At 46.3% G+C, this 20,815-nt stretch overlaps 1 protein-coding gene across 4 annotated transcripts in view; it reads right to left on the bottom strand.

Annotated features, from left to right (window-relative positions):
* Positions 1 to 6,685: 6,685 nt before the first annotated feature.
* The window catches only part of GNA15 (G protein subunit alpha 15), a 33,416-nt gene continuing 19,286 nt past the window's right edge, over positions 6,686 to 20,815 (bottom strand). For all 4 annotated transcript variants that reach the window (XM_081959868.1, XM_081959866.1, XM_081959867.1 and 1 more), the window contains 3 exons: positions 18,831 to 18,960; positions 16,744 to 16,897; positions 6,686 to 7,545 (listed from right to left, as the gene is read on the bottom strand). In XM_081959868.1, coding sequence (XP_081815994.1) covers positions 7,313 to 7,545; positions 16,744 to 16,897; positions 18,831 to 18,960 — 517 coding nt within the window. In that variant the 3' untranslated portion in view covers positions 6,686 to 7,312. The remainder of the gene's footprint in view (positions 7,546 to 16,743; positions 16,898 to 18,830; positions 18,961 to 20,815) is intronic.

Raw genomic sequence — 20,815 nt, forward strand, 5'->3', positions numbered from 1 at the left:
CTTAATGAAGTATATATGAAGTATCTTGGGGAGAAAAAAGAGTAGGGGGAGAACATCCATGACAAGGAATGGACGGACGGACGGATGGTTGGATGGATGGATGGATGGATGGATGGATAAAAGAAAAGGATGGAAGGATGAAAGAATGGAAGAATAGATGATGGATGGATGGAAGAATGATGAAAGAAAGAAAAAATAGAAGGATGAAAGAATGGAAAGATTGATGGGTGGGTGAGTGGAAAGGTGATAGGAAATAATGAAGGAAGGAAGGGATGGAAGGAAGGAAGAACAAATGAAAAAGAAAGAAAGAAAGAAAGAAAGAAAGAAAGAAAGAAAGAAAGAAAGAAAGATAGCATGATGGATGGATGGACAGAAAGATAGAGAGATGGAAGGATGAGTGGATGAGTGGATGAGTGGATAGATGATAGAAGGAAGGAAAGAAGGAATATGGAAAGATGGATGGATAAATAATAGAAAGGAGGAAGAATGGATGGATGGATGGATGGATGGATGGATGGAAAGATGGATGGATGGATGGATGGATGGATGGATGGATGGATGGATGGATGATATGCCATCAAATCAATCACATAGATTTTCTCCACAACTATCTCCAACCTGGTCCTTCAACTTTTCCAACGGTGCCCCCATCGCCACTGTAACTGAGTCCATCATCTTTGCTCCTGGTCATCCTCTTCTTCTCTTCCCTTCTACCTTTTCCAGCATGATGGACTTCTCAAAGGAACTCTTATCTTTGCATCATGTGTCTAAAATATGATAATTTGAGCCTGGTCATTTGTGTCATCTTGAGTGAGAACTCTGGATTCAGTTGTTCATCAGTGCGGCGTTGGTTGTTTTCTTGACTACCCACAGTCTTCCCCAATTGCAAAGGCTGAAAGCATCAATACCCTTCCTAAACTCCAAAGTCCAACTTTTCTTCAAAGTCCAAATTTGGCTTCCAAAAAAAGTCATTGGGAAGACCAGTGCTTGCATAATCTTGATTTTTGTAGAAACAGAGGCTTCCCAGAATCTGAATATCTTTTCCAAGACTTCATAGCTGCCCTACCAAGAACTAGTTTGTGGTGTACAGGTACTCCTCGACTTACACCAATTCCTTTGGTGACTGTTCAAAGTTACAACGGGACTGAAAATAGTGACTTATGCCCATTTTTCATACTTAGGACACTTGTCAACTGAACAGTTAATCAGTGGAACAGAAGTTGCCTCCAGAAGTTGTGAATGCCCCAACACTGGAAGTCTTTAAGAAGATGTTGGATAGCCATTTGTCTGAAGTGGTGTAGGGTTTCCTGCCTAAGAAGGGGGTTGGTCTAGAAGACCTCCAAGTTCCCTTCCAACTCTGTTATTCTAAAAACCAGAATATCTCAGGGGCTGCCACAAAGAAGAGGGAGTCAAACTATTCTCCGAGACACCTGAGGGTAGAACAAGAAGCAATGGGTGGAAACTAATCAAAGAGAGAAGCAACTTAGAACTGAGGAGAAACTTCCTGACAGTTAGAACAATTAATCAGTGGAACAGAAGTTGCCTCCAGAAGTTGTGAATGCCCCAACACTGGAAGTCTTTAAGAAGATGTTGGATAGCCATTTGTCTGAAGTGGTGTAGGGTTTCCTGCCTAAGAAGGGGGTTGGTCTAGAAGACCTCCAAGTTGCCTTCCAACTCTGTTATTCTAAAAACCAGAATATCTCAGGGGCTGCCACAAAGAAGAGGGAGTCAAACTATTCTCCGAGACACCTGAGGGTAGAACAAGAAGCAATGGGTGGAAACTAATCAAAGAGAGAAGCAACTTAGAACTGAGGAGAAACTTCCTGACAGTTAGAACAATTAATCAGTGGAACAGAAGTTGCCTCCAGAAGTTGTGATTGCCCCAACACTGGAAGTCTTTAAGAAGATGTTGGATAGCCATTTGTCTGAAACGGTATAGGGTTTCCTGCCTAGGCAGGGGGTTGGACTAGAAGACCTCCAAGTTCCCTTCCAACTCTGCTATTGTATTGTATTGTAAATGTCCTAAGTGTGAAAAATGGGCATAAGTGCAGACACTTGGCAACTGACTCGTATTTATGACGGCTCAGTGTCCTAGGGTCATGTGATCACCATTTGTGACTTTCTTATAAGCAAATTCAATGGGGAAACCAGATTCACTTAACAACTGTGTTATTCACTTAACAACTGCAGTGATTCACTTAACAACTGTGGCTAGAAAAGTCATAAAATGGGGCAAAACTCAATCAATTTCTCACCTAGCAACCTAAATGTTTGGCTCAATTGTGGTCATAAGTTGAGGACTACCTCTTGACCGCTGATTTTTTTTACCATTGAGGGTTGATCCTAGAAGGCAATAGCTCTAAGCACTTAGATCTCACCACGGTCACTTCCAAGGCTGGTTGTTAGTCTAGCTGCTGACATTCCTTACCTCTTGCCTTATTCAACTTCACTTCCCAGAAATCTAACATTTGATCGTGCCCTTTGGAATTCTGGGATTTGAAGTCCAACACCATTGGAGCAAACTAAACTGGAAGGCTGCTGCAATTCAAAATGAGAGGAGCAAGAAGCAACAGCATTGTTCCAAAAATCCAAATCAATCCTAAATTGCATTAACCGAGGGATACAGTCAAGATCAAGAGAGATACTAATACCACTCTATAAAGCCCTAGTAAGACCACACCTAGAATTTTGGTCACCACACTCTAAAAAAGATGTTGAGACTCTAGAAAAAGTGTAGAGAAGGGAAACCAGGTGTCAGGCCTGTAATTCTGTTCCTTTTAGGATCTTTGGCCTGCCACATAGATATATATATATTCTTATGCTGTTTCATTGGTATAGTAGTTGGGAGGGGGGAATAGAAAGGAGTAGGATTGTGGAATGTATTGTTATGGATTTTCTTAGAAGCTCAAGGTCGTCTTTTGTCTCCGCACCTCGACACCTGGCCAGAAGAAGAGGGGTGTACATGCCAGCGTGGAAGATGAAGATTGGACCATGTGATGAATTATGGGGTATGGGGATAGATGATGAACTTTTAACTGGGTGAACCCACAGGATGTACGTTAGAGTTGAAATTTCACAACATAATGCCAACATGTCTGTCTTATTAAATTGGAGTTTTAAGGATAACTTTGCCTTGGACAATGATTTAATTCTGCATGATATTTGGAACGCTGACACCAGGATGATTAGGGGACTGGAGGCAAAAGCATGAAGAATGGTTACAGGAAGCGGGCATGGCTAGTCTAGTGAAGAGAAGGACCAGGGGAGACAGGATAGCAGTCTTCTGATATTTGAGGGGCTGCCACAGAGAGGAGGGGGTCACGCTATTTTTTGCAAAGCACCTGAAGGCCAGACAAGGAATAATGGTTGGAAACTGGTCAAGGAGAGATTCAACCTAGATATAAGGAGACCTTTTCTGACAGTGAGAGCAATCCACCCATGGAACAGAAGTTGTCTTTGGAGGTTGTGGGAGCTTCATCACTAGAAGCTTTCAAGAAGAGACTGGACTGCCATCTGTCAGAAATGGTGTAGTGTCTCCTGCTTGGACTTGATGACCTATACGGTCCCTTCCAACTCTGTTAATTTATCTAATTTAATCTAAGAGTGGTGTCCATAGTAAGGACACCACTCTTAGTTCTGGTCGCCACGATGTAGAAAAGATGTGGAGACTCTAGAAAGAGTGCAGAGAAGAGCAACAAAGATGATTAGGGGACTGGAGACTAAAACATATGAAGAACGGTTGCAGGAACTGGGTATGTTTAGCTTAAGAGAAAGAAGGACTAGTGGAGACATGATAGCAGTGTTCCAATATCTCAGGGGTTGCCACAAAGAAGAGGGAATCAAACTATTCTCCAAGGCACCTGAGGGTAGAACAAGAAGCAATGGGTGGAAACTAATCAAGGAGAGAAGCAACTTAGAACTGAGGAGAAACTTCCTGACAGTTAGAACAATTAATCAGTGGAACAGAAGTTGCCTCCAGAAGTTGTGAATGCTCCAACACTGGAAGCCTTGAAGAAGATGTTGGATAGCTATTTGTCTGAAACGGTATAGGGTTTCCTGCCTAGGCAGGGGGTTGGACTAGAAGACCTCCAAGGTCCCTTCCAACTCTGCTACTGTATTGTATTGTATTGTAAGGAGGGCTCTGGGAGAAGTGGCTTTGATCTTCACAGAGGTGGGGGAGTTCTCAGAGTGTGACTTTCACGGGCTGAAATGTGGCACACCATAATTGGGGTGATTTGGGGTGATCCTGGTTCCGAATCAGGTGTGGCTTTCTTTTCTTTTTTCTTTTCCCTTTCAAGAGATATTTCTGTCATTTTGGACGCGCATGATCTGGATGCTGTTGAAGAGCCCCAGCAAATGTTTGGAGTCATAAGCTATCACAAACACCCCGGTTATTCCAAAATATGGGGTGTCCCTTGACATCCTTCTGCTGAAGGTATGAAGAAAAGCAACACTTGGTCACTCCAATATCAAACGCGAACACCATTCATTTTGCCTACAGGTAGTCCTCAACTTATGACCATTCATTTAGTCACCCTTCAAAGTTGCAATAGTACTAAAAATGGCATGACCATTTTCCACTTACAAGCAGTGTTTCTCAACCTTGACAACTTGAAGATGTCTGGACTTCAACTCCCAGAATAATGGTTGGAAACTGGTCAAGGAGAGATTCAACCTGGAAATAAGGAGAGATTTTCTGACAGTGAGAGCAATCCACCCATGGAAGAGAAGTTGCCTTTGGAAGTTGTGGGCGCTTCATCACTAGAAGCTTTCAAGAAGAGACTGGATTGCCCTCTGTCAGAAATGGTGTAACGTCTCCTACTTAGGCAGGGGATGGATTAGATGACCTATAAGGTCCCTTCCAACTCTGTTCATCTGTTATTTCTTTATCAAGCTACTCATATAATAACCCCGCCCCTCCGCCCCAACAAAACTTTTAATAATCTTAAACCTCAGCTCCCAACATCCTTAGCTAGCAAACCCCATTGCTGCCAATTGGAAAAGGTAGCTGGTTGGAGAAGATACCATTAAATCAGTGGTGGCATTCAAAAAATTTTACTACCGTTTCTGTGGAAATGGCTTGGCTTGGTGGGCATGGCTTGGTGGCCATGGCAGGGCAAGGATACTGTAAAGTCTCCTTTCCCTCCCCCACTCCAAGGGAAGGATACCGCAAAATCCCCATTTCCTCCCTATCAGCTGGGACTCGGGAGGCAGAGAATATATGGGGGCGTGGCCAGCCAGAGGTGGTATTTACCGGTTCTCCGAACTACTCAAAAGTTCTGCTACCGGTTCTCCAGAACTGGTCAGAACCTGCTGAATACCACCACTTCCGCATTAGATGGGGTTAAGGCACCTCTGCTCTGGAAAGAGGCTGATGCCTGGGGAGGAGAATCAGCAACAAGACCAGTTTTGAGCTGCAAAACTCCGGAATAACCAGTAGATGGCAGTAAACTGACCTGCCTTGCTGCCCCCTAATGGTTGTTTTAAAAAGTTTTTAAAATAGGCAACTTTCAGATGCTATGCATGCTGGCTGCAGATTTCTGGGAATTGAAGTCCCTCTGCAAAGTTTTTAAAAAATTAAACTAAGATAATAAAATAAAATAAAATGAATAAATAAAAAATAATGCACCAGTCTTCAAGTGTTCCAGATTTTCCGGGCAAAATGTACCTACTTGGCCACATGTTTTGAGGATATGTAGAATAGAATAGAATAGAATGGAATAGAATGGAATAGAAGAGAAGAGAAGAGAAGAGAAGAGAAGAGAAGAGAAGAGAAGAGAAGAGAAGAGAATAACGGAAGGGACCTTGGAGGTCTTCTAATCCAACCCCCTGCCCAGGCAGGAAACCCTTCACCACTTCAGACAAATGGTTATCCAACATCTTCTTAAAAACTTCCAGTGTTGGGGCATTTACAACTTCTGGAGGCAAGTTGTTCCACTGATTAATTGTTCTAACTGTCAGGACATTTCTCCTCAGTTCTAAGTGGCTTCTCTCCTTGATTAGTTTCCACCCATTGCTTCTTGTTCTACCCTCAAGTGCTTTGGAGAATTGTTTGACTCCAGAGGTGAGTTGCTAAGGGTGAGTTGCTTCAGAGGTGAGTTGCTAAGGGTTCGCACTGGTTGAGTTGAATCTGTAGTGGAACGTTGGCCTGGGTCGCAGAACTGGCAGCCACCCAGGCTGGCCACGCCTCCGAACCAGTTCCCCGGTCTCCGCTGCCAGCATGTCTTTTGGTCCTTTTTAAGTGTTCTGCGCACCATCACTCTCCTCCTCTCCTTCCTCTTCCTCTCCCCATTTTCTCTCCCCCACTCTTCTCTTCTCTCCCCTTTTCCCTCTTCTCTACCCTTCTTCCTGTTCTCCTCCCTCTCTCTTCTCTCCCCCTCCCCTCCTCCTCTTCCTCCTCTTCTCTCCCTTTCCTCTTCTCCTTCTCCTCCTTTCCTCTCTTCTGTTCCCCTCTTCCTTCTCTCCTCCTCTCCTTCTTGTCTTCTTCTCTCCCCTCCCCCTCTCCTCTTCCTCTCTTCTCTCTCCTCTTCCTCTTCTCTCCCCCTCTTCCTCTCCCCCTCTTTCTCTTCTCCCCCTCCCCCTCCTCCTCCCTCCCCCTCCTCCCCCCTCTTTCCTCCTCCTCTTCCACCTCTCCCCCCTGTAATGAATTGCTCAAGATCACACCCCAAACACAGAAGGACTCTGTTAACATACAAAAGTTTTATTAACTGCAATTATATAAGCATTACACACACACACACACACACACACACACACACACACACACTTGCACCCACTTGCCAGATGATGTATGGAGACTGGAGAAGACAGGAGCATGTACTCGGCAGATTATGATTATACTTCCATAACCTGTGTAGATATGACCCTTCCTGCTACAATTATGGGAATCACTGCCATTGTTAAGTTTGTATCGCGATTGCAAATTGAATCTGGCTTCAACGCATGCACACAGCCTTCCGTGCATGTGCTCTCCTGTCGCGCGTGGCTTGCTATCATGCGCACAACTTGAAAACCTGCCTAAATAGGACGGCATAGAGCAGGGGCAGGGGGGGGAGGCCCCACGTGCAATTTCCACAACCGGTTCGGGCGAACCGATCCAAACCGGCTGAATACCCCTTCTGTCCCAATTCCATCCAAGGTTCCCACAGGAAGACGGGGCAAAGGATATGAGAAACAGTGACTCTTCTCTACCCCGGCACCACCCACGGGAATGCTTCCTTGTGAATTCAGTCTCTCCGGTTTCTCACGAGCCCGAGGCAACATCTGGATGGCGAGCCCAGCAATTCCGTGATGCAGCTGGAGCCGGCTTGTTTCAAACCAGGTTGAACTCTTCCAAGTAGCTTGCCAGAACGGCGTCCTTGATATCTGCGAAAACCGCGCAGATGTTCTGCGTGTCGGTGGCGCAGGTGTAATGGTGGTAAAGGAAGCGGGGTCGGAAGGCCGAAGAGGAACCGCTGTACAGAGGACCGTCGAGAAACTGATGGAAGATGTCGCTGTACATCTCCAGGATGAAGCGTTTGGCTGCATGAATGTCTTGCTTGGGACCTGGGAAAGGAGAAGAAGAGGTTGTGTGAATTCACCAAGGCCTCCCCCCCCCCTCCCCTGCAGCCTTAAGCCTGGATTATAGTATAGTATAGTATAGCCTTTATTGCAGGAGTGAAATCCGTTTACTGTATTTTCCTGAGAATAAGACGCACCGGAGTATAAGACGCACCATGATTTTGAAGAGGTAATTTTAAAAAAAACAAAACACGTTTTTACACTCTGCAAGCCTCCCAAACCCTCTGCACGCCTCGTTTTTTTGTGAAAAACGGGGCATGCAGAGAGTTTGAGAGGCCTGCAAAGTGATCCTGGCACCTGGGGAGGGGGGAAAAAAACGAGCAAAAAAAAAGGCCCATTTTTTGCAAAAAACAGGGCATCCATAGGCTTTGGGGGGCTTGTAGAATGCTCCTGGGGGCTGGGGGGGGGCAAAAACGAGCACAAAACAAACCATTTTTCACTCGCTTTGCCTTCTCCAGCCTCCAGGAGCACTTTGGAGGCCTCCCAAACCCTCTGCACATCTGTTTTTCAGAAGGGGGTGGGCTTTCGATAGGCCAAAAATGCTGTATTTCATGTATAAGAAGCACCCAGATTTTCACCCTCTTTATGGAAGGACAAAGATGCGTCTTATACTCCAAAAAATACGGTACTCTTGCACATGTGAGCACGCACGCGCCACCTCCACACATGTGCAGGACCGTCTGCACATGCGCAGAGGCTCAAAAACGGGATGTGATGACGTCTGGGTGGGTGGGCGGAGCCTCCTGCCTCCACCGCTACCAGTTTGCCCGAACCGGATAGAACCGGCTGAATTGCACCACTGCTTTATTGTCATTGTACATCATGAATACAACGAAGTTGGTTTTAGCCTCACTGGTGCAAGCCATGACCAAAAGTACAAACAACATAAATAGCATAAAGAATAATCTACATTGCTCCATGGCTGCACAACTAGGAACGTGTGCAGCTGCGCTCGGAGGGGATTGCCTAGCCCAGGGGTCAGCAAACTGTGGCTCTGGAGCCGCATGTGGCTCTTTTCTCCCTCTGCTGCGGCTCCGTCACTGGTCAGCGCCACAATTTTGAGAGGAGCTTCCGGTGGGGGGGGGGAGAAGCAGAGTGAGTCAGGAGAAGACTCTATGGCAAGGGGAGGGTTTTCCAGTTGTCTCCACCATTGATAGGGCTTTCGGTTATGACAGGTAGAGGAAAAAGGACGCCGCGCTAGGAGTAGAGACTCTATGGTGAGGGAACCGGACTTCTGGTTGGCGAAGGAAAAAGGATGCCGCACTAGGAAGAGATTCTATGGTGGAGGAACTGAACTTCCGGTCAGCTCCAGAATTGAACAGGGGGGCTTCCGGTTAGGACCTTCGTGGCTTCCAGTGTTTTCTTTTCTGTGGGAAACGGGTGCAAATGGCTATTTGGGTGTTTACGTTTGCTGACCCCTGGCCTAGCCACTGCCTTTAAAGGTCGTCCTCAACTTACGACCACCGTTGAGCCCCAAATGTCCCTTGCAAAGTGAGACCGTTCTTAAACGAGCTCTCCCCCCCCCCCCATTTAACAACCTTTCTTGCTAAAACCGTTAAGCAAATTGGGGCAGTTTTTAAGTTAGTAACACGGTGCTTAAGGAAATCCCCCCCCCCCCAATGTCAAACACAACCCTGATGCGGCCCTCAATAAAATCAAGTTTGACACCCCTGCTTTGAACACAGGGGTGAAATGCTACCGGTTCGCCCAAACTGGTGGCAAAAAAAAATGCTACCGGTTCGGCCAAACTGATATTTCAGACAATCAGCTGTGAGGCACAATTTGTATTAACTAGAAAGTAGTTTTTCCTGCTTTCTAGCTAACCTAAATCATGTGGCACAGCGAATTCTCCTGTTCTCACTGTTCACTTAGCTTTGCACGTCATGTCTGTTTTTGATGCTCTGCGCATGCGCGGAGGTGCTTTGTGCGCGCTCACATTGCTACCGAACCGGTAGCAAAGGTAAATTGATTTCACCCTTGTCTAAACGGAATACAAGCCACGCAAAAAGGGGAATTAATGGAAGAGGATATTTGTAGCTCAGGGTTGACCGACGGGGAACCTGGGTCCTCTCCGAGCTCGGTTGTTTTCTTGCAGCTGTTTCATCACAGATGCCCTGATGAGGTTACCTAGTTGGGTGATGAAACGTCTGCAAGGAAACAACCAACCTCAGAGGGCACCAGGAGGGGAAATATGCAGCAACAACCTTTTTACCGTCTCTTGTTTGGCAACCAAGAAACCAGATAGAAACCTTTCACCTCTTTGGCAGCCGTCCAAACAGAAGCAATCCTTCTCTATACACAACACATCCAGTCCTCTCCTGGGTGACTGACAATCTCTGCAGACTTTTAGCTAAACAATTTGGGATACACACTCTTTGAATGGTGTGGGAGAAGGAAGGGATTTCCAAAGGAAAAAAACCGCAGGCTAGAGGAATCATCTGCACCACTCAGGTGGCCCTAAGGACAGAGATAAACCCCCCAAGTGCTTCAAGGACCCTCTCAAAGGGATGCAAACGACCAGCTGTCTGCAAGGAGTATAAATCCTTCCATTCCCCACCATCCAGTCGGAGCTGAAGAAGCTTCTTGGATGAGAAGCAAAGCATCTTCAAAAGTAAAAACAAGGAAACCCAGTTGCCTCCTGAAAAAGCACCTTTGGTCCATCACTGGATGTTTTTAAGAAGGGACTAGACAGCCACTTATCTGAAATAGTATAGGGACTCCTTCTTGAGCAGGGAGCTGGACTAGAAGATCAAGTGAGGCACTAATACCACTCTATAAAGCCTTAATAAGGCCACACTTGGAATACGGCGTCCAGTTTTGGTCATCACACTATTAAAAAAATGCAGAGACTCTAGAAAAAGTGCACAGAAGAGCAACAAAAATGATTAGGGGACTGGAGACTAAAACATATGAAGAACGGTTGCAGGAACTGGGTATGTCTAGTTTAATAGAAAGAAGGACTAGGGGAGACATGATAGCAGTCTTCCAATATTTGAGGAGCTGCCACAAAGAGGAGGGGTTCAAGATATTTTCCAAAGCACCCGAAGGGCAGACAAGGAATAATGGATGGAAACTGACCCAGGAGAGATTCAACCTAGAAATAAGGAGACATTTTCTGACCGTGAGAACAATCAACCCATGGAACAGAAGTTGCCTTCGGAAGTGGTGGGAGCTTCATCACTGGAGGCTTTCAAGAAGAGACCGGACTGCCATTTGTCAGAAATGGTGCAGGGTCTCCTGCTTGAGCAGGGGGCTGGACTAGATGACCTACAAGGTCCCTTGCAACTCTGTTAATACGTTAAAACGTTCTCATTCTGTCCCTCCCAGCTCTATTCTACTCTCTCAGGTATCATAAGATTGCGAAGGGATTCTGGGACACGAAGTCCACGATCACAAAGTTAGCTAGCTGAGGAATTCTGGACATTGAAGTCAACCTATCATAGAGTTGCCAAGGACCGGCTGGGGAATTCCTGGCCAAGGTTGAACAACACTATCTTACAGGGACAACAGCTTGAAGATGAAAGGTGTGTTCGAAGAAAAGGTGTGGCTGGCCAACATCATCACTAAACCAACGTGTTTTGTTCATCCGAATGCTACAGGAAATCATTCAGGGCTGGGCCCTATTTGCACCCTAACCACAGCCCCAGTATGCCCTCTAAACATCCTTCTTTGGCTATAACCCCACAAAGTTGTTGAGACTTTTTTTAAAAAGTGCAGAGAAGAGCAACAAAGAGGATTAGGGGACTGGAGACTAAAACATAGGAAGAACGGTTGCAGGAACTGGGTATGTTTAGCTTAAGAGAAAGAAGGACTAGGGGAGACAGGATAGCAGTCTTCCAATATCTCAGGGGTTGCCACAAAGAAGAGGGAGTCAAACTATTCTCCAAGGCACCTGAGGGTAGGACAAGAAGCAATGGGTGGAAACTAATCAAGGAGAGAAGCAACTTAGAACTGAGGAGAAATTTCCTGACAGTTAGAACAATTAATCAGTGGAACAGCTTGCCTCCAGGAGTTGTGAATGCCCCAACACTGGAAGTCTTTAAGAAGATGTTGGATAGCCATTTGTCTGAAACGGTATAGGGTTTCCTGCCTAGGCACGGGGTTGGACTAGAAGACCTCCAAGGTCCCTTCCAACTCTGCTATTGTATTGTATTATTGTAAGAAGCAATGGATGGAACTAACCAAGAAGCAACCTCTCTAACATTGGATGTTTTTAAGAAGAGATTGGACAACCATTTGTCTGAAATGGTATAGTGTCACCTGCTTGAGAAGGGGATTCGGCTAGAAGACCCCCAAGGTCCCTTCCAACTCTGTTATTCTATTCTATTCTAACTTGAGGACCACCTGTATATGAGCTGAAGAAGCTTCTTGGATGAGAAGCGAAATGCCTTCGAAGAAAAACAAAGGAAGTCCAGTTGCCTCTTGGAAAAAAAGCTTTGGGACCACCAGGACCTGGATGGCTGAGAATCTCTGCAGATGTTTAGTGATACAGCTGTATATCCCTGTTGTCTCCACAGCCCAAGAAACCAGGGGAGCTTCCTTCTGAGATGTTTGCCACCCCTCTTTTCTTTCTGCAGGCTCAGCTGCCTCTTATCTGACCATTGCTTAATCTGCAGCTCTTCCTTCGGACCCCCCAATATCCCATATCATTGCAGAAAGATATTCGGACAGATTCGGACAGTGAGGTTGGGGAGGAAGATGGGCCAGTCCTGAAGTCTGGGGAAGGTTCTGAGGAGGGATCCAGAGGCAGAGAGGGGGCCAGAACCGTCTGACAGTTATCAGCTGCCTTCGGAGTTGGAGATCAGTGGGGCAGAAGAACAGCTGGAGTCTGTTCCCATTGTGCGCATGCGCAGAGTGGCCAAACAAAGGGAACAGCTAAAGAACAGGGGTCAATGTGGGAGTAAGACCACAGGTGGACGATGAATGGCTCCTCCCAGAGGGAATAAAAGAGGAGCGACAGGGGAGTGGAGTTTGCAGGAGACAATTTGTTTGCTTAATTGGTTCGTGACTCTCCAAGACAAGGAGTCTGCAGATCTCGTCCTGGCAGCTCTCCAAGCCAGATAGGTTCTGTGACTGTAAATCCTCCCTGGAAAGACTTTGGTGGATGCAGGAGCAGAATTGGCAGTCAATTAATAAAAGGGTTTTTTGTCAGGACAAGGAATTGCTTCATGCTCTTGGGAAGCCTCGGTCAGAACAAATATGTGTGTTTCTCTAGAAAGAATACAAGCCACACAAAAAGGGGAATTAGGTCAGGGTTGACCTGCGGGATTCTGGCTGCTCTCTGAGCTTGGTTGTTTTCTTGCAGATGTTTCATCACAGATGCCCTGATGAGGTTACCTATTTGGGTGATGAAATGTCTGCAAGGAAACAGCACACCAGGGACTCCACCGAAGGGCGAATCTGAAAGTTGTCTTCATTGCCTCCCAGGGCAGGCATGAAATGGATCTACTTGGTGATGCATGGAGATTACACAGATAGTCCACACGTACAACCGCGACAGAGCCCAAAATTTCTGTAGTTAAGTGAGACATTCGTTAAGGGAGCTTTGCCCCATTTTACGTCCCCTTTCTTGCCACCGTTGTTAAGTGAATGGCTGCAGTTGTTAAGTTTCGACCCTCCTAGCTCGAAGATGACTCGGTTGCCAAGCGCCTGACTTTTGAACACCTGATCATGCTGCAAAAGTTGTAAGTGTGAAAAATGGTCACAAGTCCCTTCTTTTCAGCGCCGTTGTAACGTTCAACGGTCACTAAATGAGCTGTTGTAAGTCGAGGACTAACCGTATTACTATTTCTCAGTACATTGGTGACCGTAGGTTTGAAAAGCGAATGGCCCAGCAGGGGGCAGCACTTAACCCAGTGATGGCGAACCTAAGGCACGCGTGCCACAGGTGGCACGCGGAGCCATTTGTCAGGGCACGCGAGGCGCTGCTCTGTCAGCTGGCCAGCGCGCATGCGTGCGCTGGCCAGCTGAGTTCATCCTTTTTTAAAGCCATTGTTCGCCCTCCCCAGGCTCCAGAGGCTTTATAGAAGCCTGGGGAGGGCGAAAAGAGCCTCCCCCCCCCCCCCGAGGCTTCATGAGCTTGCCTGAAGCCTCTGGAGCGCAAAAAAACGGCCCCACGGGCAAACTGGAAGTTTGGGAACAGATTTCCTGTTTGCTCAGAGGGTCGTTTTGAGCGCTCCGAAGGCTTCAAGGAAGCCTCTTGAAGGTCCCTGAAGCCTTCGGATCGCTTAAAACGACCCTCCTAGCTCGAAGGGTCGTTTTGACTGCTCCGGAGGCTTCAGGGAAGCCTCCTGAAGGTCCCTGAAGCCTCCGGAGGGCGTCCGGAGGGGCAGGGGAGGCTGTTTCCGCCCTCCCCAGGCTCCTATAAAGCCTCTGGAGCCTGCGGAGTGCGAAAAAAGCATGCAAAAATGGGGGGTCACGCCTGTAGTGCGCGCATACGCACTGGCGGGATCGCGCATTGCATTATGGGTGCAGCATGCCTGCATACGACCCCCCCCCTGCGCTCCCCCCACTTATGGCACATGAGCCAAAAAAGGTTCGCCATCGCTGACTTAACCAATCTTAAACTAAGCACGGGTAGACCTAGATAGCCATTGGATGGGACACCACAAGGAAATCACCAAATGTAGCCTGGAGCGGGAATTTGAAGATTCCTGGGGGAAAGCTATGGCAATACATGCTTGTAATTTTGCCCTGCTTTTTTTTCAAATAATGTTTTATTTTTTTTAATTCTTTTACATACCATTTTAAGTACGCATTCCCATAATTGTTATTCTTCTTTACATTTATCATGCTTATACATTTATTATTTCATTTAATAAGTTATAATGTACAGTTTGGGTTGCTTTATTTACTATCCCTTCCTCCTTTTGAAACACCATCTTGTTTTCCCTTTCTTTTCTCCCTTCCTCCCTTCTCTACTTTCTTCCATCCTCCTTTCCTTCCCCTTCCTTCTTCCCTTACATTTCTCCTACTCCTACTCTTCCTCTTCCCCTTCCTACCCTCTCTCCTTCTTTTTCTCTCCCTTCCATCCTCCTCCCCTTACCTCTTTCTTCTTTCCCCCATCTTCCTTTCATTCTCTCCTCCTCTCTCCCTTTCTTTTTCTATTATTGTTGGTGTATATTTCAAAACTCAGTTTATGTTTCCTTGTGATGGTATTTCCGCCAACCCAAATATAATTTAGTATCATTTCTTATTCCCTTATCTTCACTAGTCTACCCTAGTTATGTTTCCCTTCCTTTATATCCCCCGCTTTATATTTTGCCCTGAAAATTAAATGGATTTTTAGTGATGTCCCTAGAGGTTTTTTAGGGGGGAAAGTGATTTTATCTTTTAAATACAGTCTGTCTCAAAAATATCAGTTCAGTTTGAAGCTTTAATAAGGACAATTTTTAGCCGTAATAATAAGTGATTTCCAGAGATTCGAACCAGCCTAACAGTACCTTAACACAGGTAGCAACTGTTTGAAGTTACAACAGCCTTGAAAAAGAGGTGACTTACAACCGGTCCTTGTACTTATGACCATAGCAGCATCTCCAGCCCTGCGATCAAAATTTTGGGCATTTGGCAACAACTGGCATGGATTTATAATGGTAGGAGGGGTCCCGGAGTTACGTGGTCACCGTTTATGACCTTCCTATCCGGCTTCTGACCAGCAAAGTGAATGGAGGAAGTGATTATTTTGACCTAGGCTTCACAAAATCACGAAGCAAGACTCCTTGTCCCAATAAAACCCTTTTCTCCCTCTCCTTTCCTCTCATTCACATCCAGCAAAGTCCCCAGCAAGCAGTCTTTCAAGGGTGAATTTACAACCACAGACCTTATCAGAGTTGGAGAGCTGTCAGGTTGTGAATTTACAACCACAGACCTTATCGGGTGTTGGAGAACGCAACACTGTACACTGTACAAGAAAATACCTGGCAAGGAGTGTCTGCGAGTCACAGAGAAATTTTCACACTAATTATCATAATTTTCGGAGTATAAGACGCACTGGAATATAAGACGCACCAAGGTTTTGAAGAGGCAAATTTTTTAAAAAAATTTTTTTGCACGCTGCAAACCTCCCAAAAACGGCCCGTGTTTTTTTTTCCCCAAAAAAGGGCATGAATAGCCCTTTGGAGGCTTGCAGAATGTTCCTGGAGGGAGGGGGGCAAAAACAAGCAAAAAACGGCCTGTTTTTTGTGAAAACGGGCCCGTTTTTTATTTTAAAAAAAAGGTATTAGGAAGCTTACAGAGTGCTCCTTGGGGGCTGGGGGGCAAAACTGAGCAAAAAACGGCCCATTTTCTGCTCGTTTCTGCCCTCCCCAGCCCCCAGGAGCACTCTGCAAAGCTTCCTACAAGCTGTGCACGGCCATTTTGGTGAAGGGGATGGGATTTCAGGAGGCAACAAAATGCTGTATTCATTGTATAAGACGCACCCAGATTTTCAGCCTCTTTTTGGAGGAAAAAAGGTGCGTCTTATACTCCGAAAAATATGGTAAGCGAACTAATTGCCTCCTGCAAACTCCACTCCCCTGACGCTCCCTCTTTTATTTCCTCTGGGAGGGGCCATTCATTGTCCACCTGTGGCCTTACTCCCAATTCGACCCCTGTTTCTCAGCTGTTCCCTTCGTCTGGCAACTCTGCACATGCGCACACTGGGAACAGGCTCCAACTGTTCGTCTGCATCACTGCTCTCCAACTCCGAAGGCAGCTGATAACTGTCAGACGGTCCTGGCCCCCTCTCTGCCTCCTACACAGAGCCCTCATCAAGGCCTCCCCCAGACTCCAGGACTGGCCCATGTTCCCCGCCCCTCCACAACCTACTAACTGTATGAGTCTGCCACCAGCTCCGCTGGCGGGCCACAACAGTGATTTGCTTAACGACGCGATCCTCATTAGCAACTGCAGCGATTTGCTTAACAACCTGTGGCCAAAAAGAAAGGTTGTAAAATTGGGTACTTAGTGGCCATGTTGGTTAGCAAGGGACATTCCAGCCCTGTTTACGGTCGTAAGTTGAGAACTACTTGCAACTGAGGTAACGAAAGAGCCACTTCCCCATACTTTAGCGGAGGGTTCGGATTAGGGAAGCAGGCCTCCAATTTGCATCAATTCTGCAATCCTTTTCTAGAACGTGCCGCTTTGGGGACAGCCTCTCTAACCGCTCCTCAACGCTGCCCGTCTGCCCAAAGCAGGAAACGTTACCTGGGAAAGTGGGGAAATAGGCAGCCAGATCGGAGGTGAGGATTTTCTCCTCCAGGATGTCCATTTTGTTCAGGAAGAGGATAATCGAAGTGTTCCAGAACCAGGGCAGTTCCAGAATGGTCCTGAAGAGATCTAAACTCTCCCTCATTCGGTTCTGATAGGAAAGAACGGGGGGGAAATGAGGGGGGGGGAAAGAAGGACAACATCATAAACAAGCTGTCAGGCCTGTAGTTATATTCTTTTTAGGATCTTTGGCCTGCCACACTTTCTTATAATTTCCTATGCTGTTTCATTAGTGTAGTAGTTGGGAGGGGGGGATAGAAAGGAGTAGGATTGTGGAATGTATTGTTGACATTCTTTTATAGAAGCTCAAGGTCATCTTTTGTCTCCGCACCTCGACACCTGACTGGAAGCAGAGGGGTGTAGATGCCAGCGTGGAAGATGATGATTGGAACATGTGATGGGATTATGGGTGTGGGGATAGATCATGAACTTTCAACTGGGTGGAATTCCAGGATGCAAATCAGAGTTGGAATTTTTCCATAGAGGTGCTAACTTGCCTGTAGAATAAATTGGACCTTTAAGGATGGTTTTGCCTTGGACAATGATTTATTTCTGCATGGTATTTAGAACCCTAACACAAGCAGCATGATGGTGAGGTTTGGAAGTTTGTTGTGGAGGCCTTCTCGGTAGACATTTGTTCGCCCAGAGAGACGACCGAGGGACGTTTCAGCTGGATCCGAAGGCCAGACAATATAAATTCTGACAGAAGAGCATATTTGTAGCTCAGGGTTGGGCTGTAGGGGCCTTGCTGTTCCCTGAGATTAGTGGCTTTCTTGCAGACGTTTCATGACCCAACTTGGTAACATCGTCAGTGTTAGAAGGGAGTGAGGTTTGCAGAGTGGAGGAGAAAAAGTGGTAGGAAAGGAGGGGGGGAGGAGGAGGCGGAGAAGGAGGAGGAAAAGGACTGTGAGGTTCTTGGTACAGCTTGGCTGTTTGGTTGTTTTCTTGTAGACATTTCATTACCAAACTAAGCAACATCAATAGAGCTAGAAGGGTTGTGAGGTTTGCAGAGTGGAACAGAAGAAGCGGGGGGGGGGGGGAGGGAAAGGAAAAGGACTATGAGGTTCTTGGTACAGCTTGGCTTTTTGGTTATTTTCTCATAGACATTTCATTACCAAACTAGGTAATATCATCAGTGTTAAAAGGGAGTAAGTTTTAAAAAGTGGAGAAGAAGCGGAGGGGGGGAGGGGGGGAGGTGGAGGAAAATGACTATGAGAGGAGGAGGAGGAGGAGGAGGAGGAGGAGGAGGAGGAGGAGGAGGAGGAGGAGGAGGAGGAAAATGACTATGAGATTCTTGGTATAGCTTGGCTGTTTGTTTTCTTGTAGACATTTCATTACCAAACCAGGTAACTTCATTAGGGCTAAAAGGGAGTGAGGTTTGTGGAGGGGTGGTGAAGACGGGGAGGAAAAGGGGAGGAGGAAGAGGAAGACATGGGGACCTCGGTGTTCTCTGACCTTGGTTGTTTCCTTGTAGAAGTTTCATTACCCAACTAGGTAACATCCTCAGTGTTAGAAGGGAGTGGTATAGAGAACGAGAGAGAGAGAGGTATACACAATCCTCTCCCTTAATTGTCCCTCTATTCTCCCAAATATTCCTGTCTCAACGCTGCTCCTTAAGGTAAAGGTTCCCTCGCACATATGTGCTAGTCGTTCCTGACTCTAGGGGGCAGTGCTCATCTCCGTTTCAAAGCCGAAGAGCCAGCACTGTCCGAAGACGTCTCCGTGATCCTGTGATGGGCGTGACTAAATGCTGAAGGCGCACAGAACGCTGTTACCTTCCCACCAAAGTGTGGTCGCTGTTTTCTACTTGCATTTTTGATGTGCTTTTGAACTACTTGGTTGACGGAAGCTGGTACAAGTAACGGGAGCTCACTCCGTTATGCAGCGCTAGGGATTCGAACGGCTTTGAACGACTGAACTGCTGAGTTTCTGATCAACAAGCTCAGCGTCTTAGCCACTGAGCCACCATGAACCACCTAGCCCCATATTCCCCCAAATATTCCTGTCTCAACGCTGCTCCTTACTTCACTATTATTCTCCTCCAACATCTGATCATATTCGCTCAGAGAGGCCAGATAGATTAAGGCAATCACGTTTTCGAAACAGTGGATCCATTTCCGGCGTTCGGTTTTCTGCCCGCCAACATCAACGATCCTAAAAACAAAATAGAAATGAAATATATATATACATAGTCCTCCACTGTCTTAGATGAATCCTGGATGAAAAACAGTAACTGTGAGAGGGATCTTGGAGTCCCAGTGGATGATCCCTTAAACATGAGCCAGCTGTGTGCGGCAACAGCCAAAAAAGCTAATACCATCCTGGGTTGTAGGGCATAAACAGAGGCATAGAATCAAAATCACATGAAGTATTAAAGTAGTACCACTTTATAAACCCTTAGTAAGTCCACACTTAGGATACTGCATCCAGTTTTGGTTACCACATGACAAAAAAGGACATTGAGAACATAGAAGAACAGAGTTGGAAGGGACCTTGGAGGTCTTCTAGTCCAACCCCCTGCTCAGGCAGGAAACCCTACACCACTTCAGACAAATGGCTATCCAACATCTTCTTAAAAACTTCCAGTGTTGGAGCATTCACAACTTCTGGAGGCAAGCTGTTCCACTGATTAATTGTTCTAACTACCAAGAAGTTTCTCCTTAGTTCTAAGTTGCTTCTCTCCTTGATTAGTTTCCATCTGTTCCTTCTTATCCTGCCTTCGGGTACTTTGGAGAATAGTTTGACTCCCTCTTCTTTGTGGCAGCCCCTGAGATATTGGAACACTGCTATCATGCCTCCCCTAGACTTTGGCAAAAATAAGATGATTAAAGGCCCGGAGATTAAAACATATGAAGAACGGTTGCAGGATTTGGGTATGGCCAAACTAGTGGGGGGGAAAGGACCAGGGGTAACATGATAGCAACCTTCCAATATTTGAGGGGCTGCCACAAAGTGGAGGAGGTCAAATTATTTTCCAAAGCACCAGAAGGCAGGACAAGAAGAAATGGATGGGAATTAATCAAGGAGAGAAGCGACCTAGAACTAAAGAGAATCTTCCCGACAGTGGGGACAGTTAACCAGTGGTAGGTCTTGCCTTCAGATGCTGTGGGTGCCTCCATCACTGGAGGTTTTTAAGAAGAGACTGGGCAGTCATTTGTCTGAAATGGTAGAGAGTCTCCTGCTTGAGCAAGGGGCTGGACTAGAAGACCTCCAAGGTCCCTTCCTGCTCTATTCTCATTGATCGGCTTATGATCACAGTTGGGACCAGAATTTCCACTTTTAAGCAAGTTTATTGTTAAGTGAGTCATACCCAATTCTATGACCTTTTTTTTTTTGCCACGGTTGTTAAGCAAATCACTGAAGTTGTTAAGTGAATCACATAGTCATTAACCAAATTCGGGCTCTCCCATTGCTGGTTGAAAGCCAGGTGGGAAAGGTGATCACGTGACCCAGGGACCCTGCAACCGCTGTAAATAGATGCCGGTTGCCAAGCAACCAAATTTTGATCATGGGACTGCGGGGATGCTGCCATGGTCGTAAGTGCGAGGATCTCAGGGATGAGATTGCAATACGTTCCCATCTCAGAAGAGGAGGGCATTTTTCTGTCATTTGTGCTCATCTGTGTCATTCTTACACAATGACACAAAGTCTCTCAAAATATGACTGACCCTTCCTGGATCTCGCAATTCTGACAGGGATGAGAAATTATGGCCCCTTTACAACCTATGGACTTCTACTCCCAGAATTCCTGAGCCAGCATGGCTGGCTCAGGAATTCTGGGAATTGAAGTCCACAAGTCATGAAGGTACTCCTCAATTTATGACCACAATTGAGCCCAAAATTCCTGTTGCTCAGCAAGAAAATTGTGAGTTTCGCCCCCTTTTACGACTTCTCTTGCCACACTCGTTAAGTGAATCACTGCAGTTGTTAAATGCATATCACGGTTGTTAAGTGGATCTGCTTTCCCCACGGCTTGTCAGAAGGTCGCAAAAGAGGATCAGGTGACTCC

The sequence above is a fragment of the Natrix helvetica genome, assembly GCF_964273705.1.
Source record: "Natrix helvetica genome assembly, chromosome: 1".
NCBI lineage: Eukaryota > Metazoa > Chordata > Lepidosauria > Squamata > Natricidae > Natrix > Natrix helvetica.